A 13,441-nucleotide genomic window follows, 5' to 3' on the forward strand; every position below is an offset into this window, starting at 1 on the left:
TGGTGATCAAATTGCAAATCCTAGTAATATGTAGCATGGGGTTTAAGTTAAAAATATATTTAGTCATGACACTGAAAAACTGTAATACTGATTAGGATTTTCAAATTTTCTAAGCTTATTAAATGTAAAAATATTGATATTTCTTTGAATTATCTCTAATTTCTTGTGTGAGGAACTATTATGGAATCACTGGATTTCTTTTATGATGCTTCATACAATCAGAATTTGCTGTGGTCCACCCAAGGATATAACACTCCCCGCTATCCACATTTTTTCATTTTAGTTTTCAATCAGGGCAGCGAATACAATTAAAATTTCAGTAGCTATAATTTAAAACTAACTTTAAAGCTGGTCAGGACAGAAAATAGCACTAATAGTTAATATTAGACAAAAGAACTAGTAATGCCTTACAGCAATATAAATTAATCACTGAAACTGCGCTCATGACCTCTTCATCCTTGGGAAATAATATCATCATCTAGATTTATATCATAGGACTTATAAAAAATTGGCATGAATACTACAACAATCTCTCATTTTTGTTTTACACTCTTCTATCCCATGGGGCGTGGTGGCTAAGCAGTTAAAATGCTGGGCTTGTCGACCAGAAGGTGGACAGTACCAGGGAGTGCACTTCCATAACTTGTCCCAGCTGGCCCAGCCTCTCCCTCCACCTCCTTGTCCCTGCTCCTGCCAACCTAGCAGTTCAAAAGCATGTAAATGCAAGTAGATAAATAGGTACCACTTTAGTGGGAAATTAATAGCACTCCGTGCACCTTAATGTATAGTCATGCTGGCCACATGACCACAGAACGATCTTTGGACAATGCTGGCTTCCTCAGGTAGGAAACAGAGATGAGCACCGTCCCCTAAAGTCCAATATGACTGGCAGGGGAAACCTTTAGCTTTATATTCTGTCCAGATTTTATGTAGGATTATTTTGATCTGAGCAAGAAATGTGCTCATACAATGAAATGTGGTTGTTTGGAAAACAGGATATATGAAAACTGTAGCAGAATGTGGTGTATTTTGAAGGGGCATCTAATTCATTTGGGTTACATATGAAGATAAAGTAGACCATTCAGGAGCCAATCAAATCTTCAACCATTCAACTGAAATTATTATTAATTTCTAGGCCTTGCCACGAATTGTGACAATAGCACAGTAAGTTGTCAACATTGTTAACATGACTGAAAATCTTACTACAGTCTCAAGAGGATTTTCTAAACTATATTCAGACTTTAAAAATAATCTGTTCCTCAGACTATATGCCTTGAACATCACATTAGCTTTATTCTATTTAGATATTTTTTTTTTGTACTAAAAAGGGAGTGGGTAGGGACTTGTTGTAATAATGTACACTTAAATGTGGTTATAAGTTGTCAATGTTGAGAAATACTGCATTAGTGGTCCCAGAGAATCCATTTACTATGAAAATGCTTGTAATTTTAAAAGCCTTGGAGTGTAATTTAAAGTAGTTTTTAAAAAATGAAATAGTTTTTCTCTTTCTCTCTCTCTCTAGGTAAGAGCACGTCACACTTTAAAGAAAAAGTAACTATTTCTCCTGAGAACAGTATAAATCAATTTGAATTTATTGATAATTAATATGTTAAAGATTTTGATGGAAATGAAGTTACTCAGAGAGAAATGACCTCATTACAGAACATCTTATGCAGAGATATTTTATGTGTTTTAATATTTCTTATGGTTCTAAATAAGATCATTCATTTAAGTTGTATATAAAAGAAAACCTGTCTGAGCTCTCCTGTCTTTTGTTTTCATTCACCAGAGGGAACCAGCCCAATATTGGTTCAGTTTCTCCGAACCACCATTCAAGCTGCTAATTTATTGTTGTCAAGACAAACTCAGTCTTTGGCGGGGAACAAAAAGAAAAGCAGGAGACTTTCTCAGGGAGTCACAGAACACAAACTGTTTAATTGAGAACATTTGGCAGCAAGACAAAAGGGGGAGAAAAAAAACCCCTTATTTGTTGTATCCAGCTGCTTTTTGATATCTGGATGTTGGTATCAAGAAATTCTCTAATCTAGAAACCAGAGTATTCTTCTATGAGAAGATCAAGTTATAGTAAATTAGCAGAATTTTAAAAAAAAAACTTTAAAAAAAGAATTTCATGTTCTTCCATAGGTTGGTATTTTAAAGATATGGACAAATTAAATTGGTAGCTCTAAAATCTGCTACAGGGCAGTAGAAGAACATGCCCAAATGAGTGCCACTGTGCAGGGCTGCCAAAAAGGCATAGGTGAGTTGTGGGGGAGAGAGGTGGGGCATAGTTGCAGTGCCCCTGTAGTTGTAAGGGCTTGCTTGGCCTGGTGGGATGACTGAAGCTTTCTGGTGCATGGTAGCTTTGGGTCGTATTGCTGGACCAGGCTGCATTGGCTAAGGCTTCCAAGAGTGGCTGCAGGTTTGCACCACATTTCATTGCAGCCCCCTCAACTTATGCACAGCCTGTGTCGCCCCACCCACTTCTTTGTGGCTGTACTCTTACCTGGGACACCTCTGCTTAACAATCCACTATTCTTGGTTATTGAAGGCAACCGGGAGTGCTGGGATTGTGGTCACTAAGCGATGCAGTCTCACATTGCAACTGCATCACTTCGTGACAGAAATTCTGTTCCCAATTGTGGTTGTAAGTCAAGGACCATCAGTCCCATGTTCATTTTGCGCTATCCTGGTATTCACTTCTGGTCATTCCAAGTAACATCAAAGAAGAGGCCTAAACTAATAATAAGCTGTAAGACCATCTTTTATTTGTAGCAATTTTGTATATAGAAAGTCCTTCTGGATTGGAGACTTAAAATGGGCCCTTGTGGCCGGAGCCATTGCAGTGTCTCTGCAATCACATGATCTCAATGGTTGCATGATTGCCATTTGCAACTTTCACTGCCTTCTAACAAGCCAAGAGGCAGCAGGAGGCTGCAAATGGCAATCTTGTGTTCTGACCCAGCCTTTGCAAGTAGTGATAAGACATTTACTCGTGGGTAAAACAACTCCCTTTTTGTAACAGGGCAGTAACAGTCTTTTATTCACAGGGATAAACAAAAAAATCAAATGAAATTAGTCCCAACAAATCTGGGTTTATTGAAGAAATCCAAATTGCTTGCTGTATACTAGAAACGAACAGTTGTCTGTAACAATTGGCCATTCCCAAACCCTTCCTATTTATTTCCCAGCCAGGGAGGGGCTGGCTATCATCTGCATCTGCCTCTCCCTGAGAGCGAGCTTATTGCTTTCTTTTGCTCAACTCTCTTTTCCTCTCTGTGCATACGCACATCTGGGATGGGCTCCATCTGTTCCTCCCCCTCATTCAGCTCAGGCCCCGAAGTCAGCTGCCTCTCTACCTGGGGGAGGACAGAAGGCCCTGGCTCTGCCTCTGATGCTGTTTCCTTATCAGAGCCTTCCAAAGACTCCGAAGCTGGTCCAGCATCTCCCTCCACCTCCTCCTCGTCTGACTCTGCACATCAGTGGTCGAGCTCCGGACCTAAACCAGTATGAAAATGCCACACACTTGTAGGCTAACTGGCTTTATTCAGTCGGACTCTGGCACAGGTTGAGTTCTAGCGGCAGCAAAATAGCAGTCTGTAAAGATGCAAAGTCAATGCTGGGAACTTCTACCTCCCAGCACACTTTATCAAGGTGAGCCATGCCCTTTCCCCCGCTCCGGCTGGCCTCGCCCCATCGTCAGTCATGCATTAGCCTGGCCGGCGGGGCTCCACCCAGCCGTTCCTTGACTCAGAACAAGGAACTGATTATCGGGCCGGAACAGCTGGTTGTCACTTGGAGCTTCTGATCCCTGCTGGCGGTTTTCCTCGTGTCACCACACCTTCCCGCTTCACAGCTGAGCCCCATTGCTGCCTCCATCACCGCTGCAGTCTTCCCTACACCCATCACCAGTGCTCCATTGCTTCCGTTACTATGGTTCTGACACTCCCCTTCATCAGTTTCACCCCATCCTGCCCCATCATAGCAACCCTGGATGTCAGGCTCTGCTGGCAGCTGATGGGCCACAACATCATGTGACCATAGGGTGCTGCGAATGGCATGGGATTTGCCTAACGACAACCTTTTGGACTGCTGCCTTTACCATCATAAGTTATATCATGTGACATCTCAATTTATGACTGTATTACTTAATGACAAAGTTGCTGGTCCCAATTACCAGAAGAGTATCTGTACATGCAAGACAAGTTTATTTTATTTGTTCTCAAAGATTGCTAACAGACTGCAGGATGGTAAATAAATGATTAAAATAGTGAATCTTCCGAAAATTGGAGAACTATCAGTTCCATTTATCCATAAAATTGTTTTTTGAATATTTAATTCATAATAATTTAATGGTTATTTTCATGAACTGGTGAATTTGGGAGATTTTTGTTTTGTTCTGTATTTTAATCTTTGTATACCGCCCAGAGTCACTTTCATCAGATGGGGGCCATCTAAATTAGTTAAATGTGAAGAAGGCACAGAAGAGGCTGTACTTCCTGAGAATACTCAGGAAGATAAATCTATCTCAGCATCTACTTCTATCCTACTATCGCAGCATGATTGAGAGTGTCCTGACAGCATTCTTGCATGGTATGGGAGCAGCTCTATAGCGGACAGAAAAGCTTTACAGAGAATCATTAAAACTGCCAAAATATCATTGGGCTCCAGCTACCAGCCCTGGATGACATCTTCGAATCTCGCTGTTTGAGGAAGTTGCATAACATTCTCAGAGACTTTTCCCATCCTGCTTACAATCTTTTTGGACTGTTGCCTTCTGGCAGAAGATACAGAACAATTAAAACTCAGACCACACGTTTTCTGAATAGTTTTTATTCCAGAGCTATAATTGCACTCAACAATGAACTAAAGGGCCACCATCAGTGAGCTATTGGACAGCATTACTTGGTCTGTTGTGTGGATGTTTAGGTGGTTTAGGGGTGGGGAATTTGTGGTGGGTGGGGGTGTGTTTGGGGATTGTTATGTGTGTTGGATCTAGTCTTTGGGTGTTAAGTGAATTTCGTTGTATGGGTATACTGTGTATACACGTACAATGACAATAAAGTTACTATTATTATTATAAAAACTAAGCAAATCAAACCAGGTTAGTTTTGGGGAATTTAGCACCAATTCCCACAATTCCTTCAATGTAAAGAACACGGGGGTGCATTCTAATATGTAACATAGCAAAAATAAGTACATGTAACTGCATAGTAGATTTTGGACAACCATTTGCAAAATTTCATGACAATCTTGATAATTCAGTATGAATCTTAAAACAATCTATACCTTCACTGATTTAAATGTGCACATCCATAAATACAAATAGTCATCTTTCTTGCTGCCTATTTATCATTACCCACTTACTATATCATGCTTGAAGCCACTATGTCATCCATGTCTTCCTTATATGGAAATAGCATTGGTTTCAACAAAAAGAAAGGAGATTTAATATGATAAATTTAGTAACTTTTCCATGTTTGCCCTTACCTGAAATATTGGTAGTCACATTGATGGCTGTAGCCGGTCCAAAACCTTTGACAGTGCTGGCCCTTATATAAAACTGATAGGTAGTTCCAGGATGTAGATAGGGGAAAACATGGTGTGTACTGTTCCATAATTTTGACACTGTTTGAGGTGGCCCAGCCACTGGAACTGCAGGATCAAAGGATCGTATGCTAGTGTAACTGACCTGTGGAAATTATGTCAGAGGTTTAGTGAAACTCCAACCCTGCTTAGTACATTGTTATGAATTAGTTTCCAATTTTATTTTTTTAAAAAAATAATGTTTCATCTTAGTCTTGGAATTTCCCATTTTCTTTGAATTCCTGTTGTGAAATACAAGTATAGTGTTACTGATCCTTACGACTACAAAATTTGACTGGTGGGTCACAAATTATGCAAACAGTTGTGGTTTGTACAATGCTAAACAGGTTTGTTTGTTTGTTTGTTTTGTAGCACGTTACCACATTTTTTCTCCCCTACTTTCTTATAAACTTACAGTTACGGAAGCTGTGTGATCTTTGCTTATTTAAGTGTTTATACTGAATATACAATGTATACACTGAACTCTTCCTGTAAGTTTTTTTTAATTGAAGAACCAGCAATTAAAAAAAGTACCCATTAAAACACAACAAAAACTAAATCATTGGAATAGATGATTGAAGCATTAAAGTGCCTCCAATAGATATTTAGTTTGTTTTAACAAGAAATGTGGTATTGACAAGACTGCCTATTTCTAAAAAATGACAGATATATAATAAATTGGATACCAAATTATTTTCCCCTTTCATTCCTCAAGGGCTCATTCATCAAATATATGATTTTTTTTTTAAAAAAAATCAGTATTTGCATTTCAAGTTTCCAGGAGAGAAAACCTTGAAGTCTAGAAAATGTCTCATATCTATTAATAATTCTCACATATATTATCTGTAGCCTTCATTGGACAGAGTTCCATTAAATTATGATTTTTGAAGGCTATATATTAATGCTACCAGATCTAAATCAAAGTTGCATATTTAAGTCCTAGATTTTATCATTTATTACAAGCTTGCTGGCAATGTATTGGCAAAAACAAGACTTTATTATTATGCAATTTTAGCTTGTATTTTTCATTTTTATTCTAAAAGTTCTAGCTGCTCTGTGACTGAAACAAAAGATCATTAGCAGTATATGCTAATTTAAGGATTAATTAACAGATTTATCATTCGGTGAGATGCGTGGTGTGTTGACAGTGATATGCTGTTCCTTAAATTAAAAAATGGACAATATTTGTGGCCCTGATACTTTCATACGGTTTAATACATTCATGTAGAGCAGGTGTGTCAAACTCAATTTCATTAAGGGCTGCATCAGGGTTGTATTTGACCTTGAGAGGGCTGGGGGTTGAGGTGGGATGTGGCCATGGTGGGCGTGGCCATGGTGGCCATTTGACACAGGCTCAAGATGCATTTTTTCCCCTTTGCATACAAAACAGCTATTCCAGACAAAGGGAGATTTACTTTCTGGCATGAGGTGTCAAACTCAAGGCCTGCGGGCCAGATTGTGGCCCATTTTCATCCAGCAGAGAGCTGCAGGAGACTGTGGAGGTCGAAAATGGGCCATGGGGGGTGCCATGCACGCCCCCCCCCCGCACCCCATTTGGGCCGGCAGAGGCACCGCGGGCCAGTTCTTTGATATTTCCAGGCCAGCCCCATGGGCCAGGTCTAAGCACCTCGTGGCTGGATCTGGCCCGCGGGCCTTGAGTTTGACACCCCTGATGTAGAGGCAAGAATACATCATAACACAATTCTCTTCCATTCTTTGTGCCCCAATGTAACATAAATTGAGTCACTTGACAATAAGATGGGTGGCATATAAATTTAATAAAGAGACTGCACATGTCCCTATATGAGTAGATATGCTCTAAAATGCTGTTTGTTTGTTTTTTAAAGACTTTTAACAGCACAGAAATGGTTTCTGTCATATGTTGTTCAGCTGCAGGTGTATCAGTGGGCAGTGGGACAAATCCCACGAGGCAGCCAGGGACCCTATGAAGTAACAGCTCACTTACCAGAAGTAGACTGAAAAGAAGGGGCCCCCTTCTTTTCCTTAGCCCCCTTTTTTCATTTCTACAATTTTACATTGTTTTTCTGATATCCTGGGATCAATTCAGAATATTTAGAGTGCTTTTGATCAGGGATATATTCTAAACCAATATACACAATATAATAATCCATTCTGATTAAGCAGATGATCTATTGATCTATTAAGAGCCTTATGATAGCAAAAAAGAAAGAAAAAAGCCTTGGGGCTCTCATAACCTATTTTCAGAATCTAAATAAAAATGCCATCTGTGGTTTATTTTTCTTTCGTTTTCCAAAAATAAACCCATGTGTTTTTTGCCCAATTAATCAAAAATGTCAATTCTTTTACCTCCTTTTAATTTTAATTTTAACTTTGTTCTTATATTATGTTTTATATTATGTTTGTTGTAAACGCTCAGAGCCATTTAGGTGAGATGGCAGGGTAGAAATATGATAAATGAAAATAACAATAGCAATAGCACTTAGACTTATATACCACTTCACGGGGCTTTACAGCGCTCTCTAAGCAGTTTACAGAGTCAGCATATTAGCCCCAACAATCTGGTCCTTATTTTACCAACCTTGGACGGATGGAAGGATGGGTCAACCTTCGGCTGATGAGATTTGAACTCCCAAATTGCAGGCAGCCGGCAGTCAGCAGAAGTAGCCTGCAGTATTGCATTCTAACCACTGCGCCATTGCGGCTCTTTTATAGATATAGAATAAATAAATAAATGTTATTACTACCTCATATTGGGTGATGATACCATTTGGGTCCATTGGTTCTTTCCAATTTAAGAAGATCTTGTCTTCAAAGGGAGTTCCTTTTAATGATTTTGTAGGTACGGGACCGGGCACTGCAAAAATAACATTAATAACATACAATATTATAATTCATTTGTTTATATTCTGCATGCTCCTAATTTAACTTATCTGTGGCTGCTGAATACTACATTAAATATATTTGTATATGTATGAGATATTGTTACTGAAATAACAGCCAAGAAAATAAATAAATTTTAAATTATTCTGTATTTCAATTCTATAGGGCATCTATTAAACAATTCACAACTCTTTGCGATTATCACTAGATAATCTCAGAAGAACTGTACATTCAACAACATTGAGGTGGGCAACAATGTGCTTTTATTTAAAAACCTACATCTACATTCAGATAGCTTTTTAAATTATTTTTTTCTCGTGCTTTAATCTAAGGCACACAAATTCACATATAACATTTCCTACAGGTTTTCAAAACATGTAGCAATTTTATAAAAGAAAAAAAAAGTTAGTGGATAACAGAAAATATTATGCAATATGCCTGCAGCATTAAGAAATGGCAGGAAGTCCATTACTGGTGTCGGGTTTATTTCAGATTGTGTGAAAGTATAAATAAGTTGCCCCTTAGGCACCCAATGTAATTTGATAAATTAAAAATAAATTCACAATGTAAAGCTATCATAGGTACACAGATGAAATTTCAAACTCTCATCTTTTGTGAAATACATTCATCCATAAGTCTATTTCAGACTGCTGTTCTTTGCCTCACAAAGCTGACAAAAATATTACAGCAGATCACAGCTGATGTGCCTTGACAGTCCTTCTGGGCTATACTATGGCTCTTGCTGATCTCCTGCAGGTCTTCTTTTTTTTTCTAGGGAACGCCATTTGTTTCTCTTTACCACAATTCAAAGGAACCCTGGATTTCAAGGCATATATTTTGGCCCAAGTTGTTCTGACCTAGGCTTCCTGAGACAGTAGCACGTGATTAGTCCCAAAAACCCTCTTTTTATTTCAATGGCTGTGAATTATGTTCATTCACAGCCTGTAATGAGTAACAAATAGTTTGCAAAGAGTCCGACAGAAGTCTGCCACAGTCCTTCGGGATAAGGCTGATAAGCACCCATCTTTATCTCCCTTGACACGCTGCCAAAGACCTAATTGGCAATTAGCTTTGCAAGGCCACACGGAGCACAGAGTCAAAACGGAGCTTCAGAATTTAAACCGACCAGAACGAACAAAGTTACTTCCTCCAAAGGCTCACGTGCCTTTGCTCCCCCTTTATGTTTTATGGGAGGGGCCAATCATCTCCAAGTCCTAATCCTGACTCATCCCTTTTGTTTTAACTGTTCTTGCCTTCTGGCAGCTCTGCACATGCACGTACTGGGAACAGGTTCCCCCTGTTCCTCTGCCTCACTGATGTCCAACTCTGGAGGCTCTGGAGACAGCCCATAACTCCCAGATGGCCCTGGCCCCCTCTCTGCCTCCAACGCAGAGCCCACGTCCGAGCCTTCCCCAGACTCCAGGACTGGCCCATGTTCCTCCCCAGCCTCCTCACTGTCCGATTCTGCTGCCAGCTCTGCAGGCCGCCAGCGGACCACAACACAAATGGTAGATTTCTTTTTATCAATAACTGCACTGCAATATAACTAGTAAATTAATATAGTTCTGTTATGTTCAGAGTTGGACCATTTGTTACAAATTCAGCCACTAAGACTGCACATTCAGGGCTTTGGGATTGTGTATATTGTGTATAAAATCAACGGATTTGGAATCGTGCAGTGAGAATGAAAGCAGATTCCAGCAGTTAACTAAAAACTGGTTATCATACAAATTAACATTTGAGATCCATTTCCTCACCCAATCACTTCTTTGGTTCTATTGCCTTGCTGATGCACTTAGGAATTTAATTGCACTTCATTAACAAAAAGCTGTAACTTGAAAAAATTCCATTACAGGCAGTCCTTGATTTACCGACAATTGAGCCCCAAATTTCTGTTGCTAAGCAAGACAGTTGTTCAGTGAGGTTTGCCCCCTTTTACAAACTTTCTTGCCACAGTTGTTAAATGAATCACTATAGTTATTAAGTTAGTAAAATAGTTGTAGAGTAAAACTGGTTTCCCCATTGACTTTGCTTGAGTCACTTTTTTCAGTGCCATTGTAACTTTGGACGGTTGCTAAACTGTTACTAAAGTGTAAATTGATGACTAACTGTACTGAAGTCTAGGCTTAAACCAGTAGACCAGGGGTGTCAAACTGCTGGCCATGGGCCGGATGCATCATGTGCAGGCCATGCCCATCCCAGCTCCGTGAATGGGAAAAACATTGTGAAACATCGTGTGATGGAAACATGATGCAGTGAGTTTGACACCCGTGCAGTAGAGGATGAACTGTGACCCTGAGCCTGATTCTGTTTTTTCAAATCAAAACCCCTTTGCTAATAATAATCAGTGCATAGCTCTAACAAGGACGTCTTCCTTCACCAGCAGGCAACCAGGCAAGAAAAGAGAGAGAGGAATATATATGTAATCTTTATTTAGCAACTGCTTTATTTAGGAGCCGTTTGTAGTTATAATAGTGATGAAAAAATAACTTTACAACTACTCCTTGCATTTACAACTTTCACAGGTTGGTAAAGCAAAAGAAAACCGAAGTAAGATCCTAAGCAGACTCACAATTTCACTTAGCAACCGCTTTGCTTAATGACCAACTTGCTGGTCCCAACTGTGATCACTAAATGAGAACTACCTGTAAAGAGAAGGAAGTATTGGACAGAAAGGAAAGAAGGGGAAATTTTGTCCACTGAATAAGAGAAAAAGGAACCACCGTTTACCTCAGCCTTCTGTTCCAAACAACTGCATACAGGGCAATCAAATGCAGTACTGTATCAACCCAATTAAATTTCTCCATTATTTTCTATTTTCTAACCCTTAGAAATCTTTTAGCGTTATTAGTACCATTGTTTGCCAATATTCCCCAGGTGCTAACTGAGTATTTTTGCCATTTTCAATTGGAATTAATAAAAGTGGATTAAGCATCATGGCTCTTGACCAGCTTCTTACTTCTCCAATAAACTTTCTTAATTTATCCAATTAATAAGTCTTAAGAGGCCTTTGCCCTTTCTTCCAAATCATGCTAATACAATGTGATAAACCAGCTGTCACCCCTGCTTGTTGCTGACTAGTCATGGCTCTGTATACCTGTGCAGATTCAAGAGTGAGTGTTGGAAGAGACAAACGAATTCTGATAGCTTTCTGCTTTGCTGATAAGGAGCTAGAAAGAGAAAATCGTTTAGCCATTCATAGAACATCACGTTAATAGTCAAAGGAACAGATATGGGAGGAAACCTTAAAACTTCCAAATGACATGTTAAGATTGGAGAGAATTCTAAGATGAAAAACATCAGTAACAGAGGAGCTGGTTGGAAGCTGTATGTGGTAACATGGTTACAACAAAATGGACAATTCTACTAGCTGTTGATCATAGATTGTGTATAATACGCTGCTACCTAGAGTAAGATTGGCTTTAAAATCTAAAATGGCCTGAATAATTGACGCTAAGTAGGACTTATTTATTTGAATTTATTATAGCTGCCCAATTCCAATGAACTCTGGGTGATTATTAAAAAAACCCATAAAAAGCCATAAAAAGAGAAAACATAAAATCACACAGACAGCCCAGATTAAATGATTTTATAAATACACAAATCAAACCAAACAGGAGCCTCAGAAATGCAATAGTACATTAATACAATCAGCTCCAGGCCTGGGACCAAAGCCAGATTTTTAGAGCTGGGGGTGATGGATATGCTTGAAGACGTAAAACAAAATCCTGAACCAAGAACATCAAACTAACAAGGCCCCTGAACTCAAGTAAACCTCCTTAATGGCTTATTTAGGCCCTTGCAGATGTTGGCTCATTAGTTACCTTAAATCAGTACTTGTATTTTTAAGTTGGAACTGGGAAGTAACCAACCACAAAAATTGACTTGTACCAACTTCTGGTTTATTAATTGTATACCTTGATTATAAGCAGAAAATCTAATCTATGTTATCAAAAATAAGACGACTGGTATATAACATCATTACTGATCACCATTTATTACACAACTATAGAAAGGTTCTTTACACCAATCTTAAGTGGGCAAAACCTTGAATTCTGTCTCCAGTGATATTCAACTAAATTGGGTCAAGCAGACTGTGTGGTCTCTACAGTACAGGTAGTCTTCAACTTACAACTTCGACTTACAAAAGTTGGTTTAGTGACCGGTCAAAGTTACATTGGCACTGAAAAATGTAATTTATGATTGTTTATCATAGTTACAGATAAACCATGGGGGCACAGTGGTTAGAATAAAGCACTGTAGGCTACCTCTGCTCACTGCCGGCTGACTGCAATTTGGCAGTTTGACTCTCACTAGGCTCAAGATTAACTCAGCCTTCCATCCTCCTGAGGTCAGTAAAATGAGGACCCAGATTGTTGGAGGCAATATGCTGACTCTGTAAATCACTTAGAGAGGGCTATAAAACACTATGGAGCAGTATATAAATCTAAGTGCTATTGCTATTACAACCTATGCAGCGTGGCATGTAATCAGAATTCAGATGCTTAACAACTGGTTCAGATTTATGACTGTTGCTGTGTCTCCAGCTCATGTGATCACCTTTTGCAACCTTCGCACAAGCGAATTTGGTGGGGAAGCCAGATTCACTTAATAACTGGGTTACTAACTTATCAACTGCAATGATTCACTTAACAACTGTGGCAAGAAAGGTTGTAAAATGGGGCAAAATTCACTTAACCAATGTCTCACTTAACAACATAAATTTTGGACTCAACTGTGGTCATAAGTTGAGGACTACCTGTAGTTGTACATTGGATCATGGGGAATTTTCCTCTTTACACCCAGAAGTATCTGATAGCACAACTTTCGAAAGAACAGTGCTGAAGGAAAAAAGCATTGTGTGGGCACACAGCCAAACTATCCCAGAATTTGGCTATGGTGAAGATGATGGAAAATAGGAAAATCAAAGGTTTGCTTGCCAGAGAATAACTACCCAGTGAATTATCATCTCTTCACTTAGCGACAGAAATTT

At 39.1% G+C, this 13,441-nt stretch overlaps 1 protein-coding gene across 13 annotated transcripts in view; it reads right to left on the bottom strand.

The window, feature by feature from the left end:
- The window catches only part of PTPRK (protein tyrosine phosphatase receptor type K), a 393,200-nt gene that overhangs the window by 83,085 nt on the left and 296,674 nt on the right, over positions 1-13,441 (bottom strand). For all 13 annotated transcript variants that reach the window (XM_034418777.3, XM_087882792.1, XM_087882790.1 and 10 more), the window contains exons 9-10: positions 8,313-8,422; positions 5,491-5,692 (exon numbers count right to left, since the gene is read on the bottom strand). In XM_034418777.3, coding sequence (XP_034274668.1) covers positions 5,491-5,692; positions 8,313-8,422 — 312 coding nt within the window. The remainder of the gene's footprint in view (positions 1-5,490; positions 5,693-8,312; positions 8,423-13,441) is intronic.

Source organism: Pantherophis guttatus, chromosome 1, assembly GCF_059756535.1.
Source record: "Pantherophis guttatus breed Tessera chromosome 1, ASM5975653v1, whole genome shotgun sequence".
Lineage (NCBI taxonomy): Eukaryota > Metazoa > Chordata > Lepidosauria > Squamata > Colubridae > Pantherophis > Pantherophis guttatus.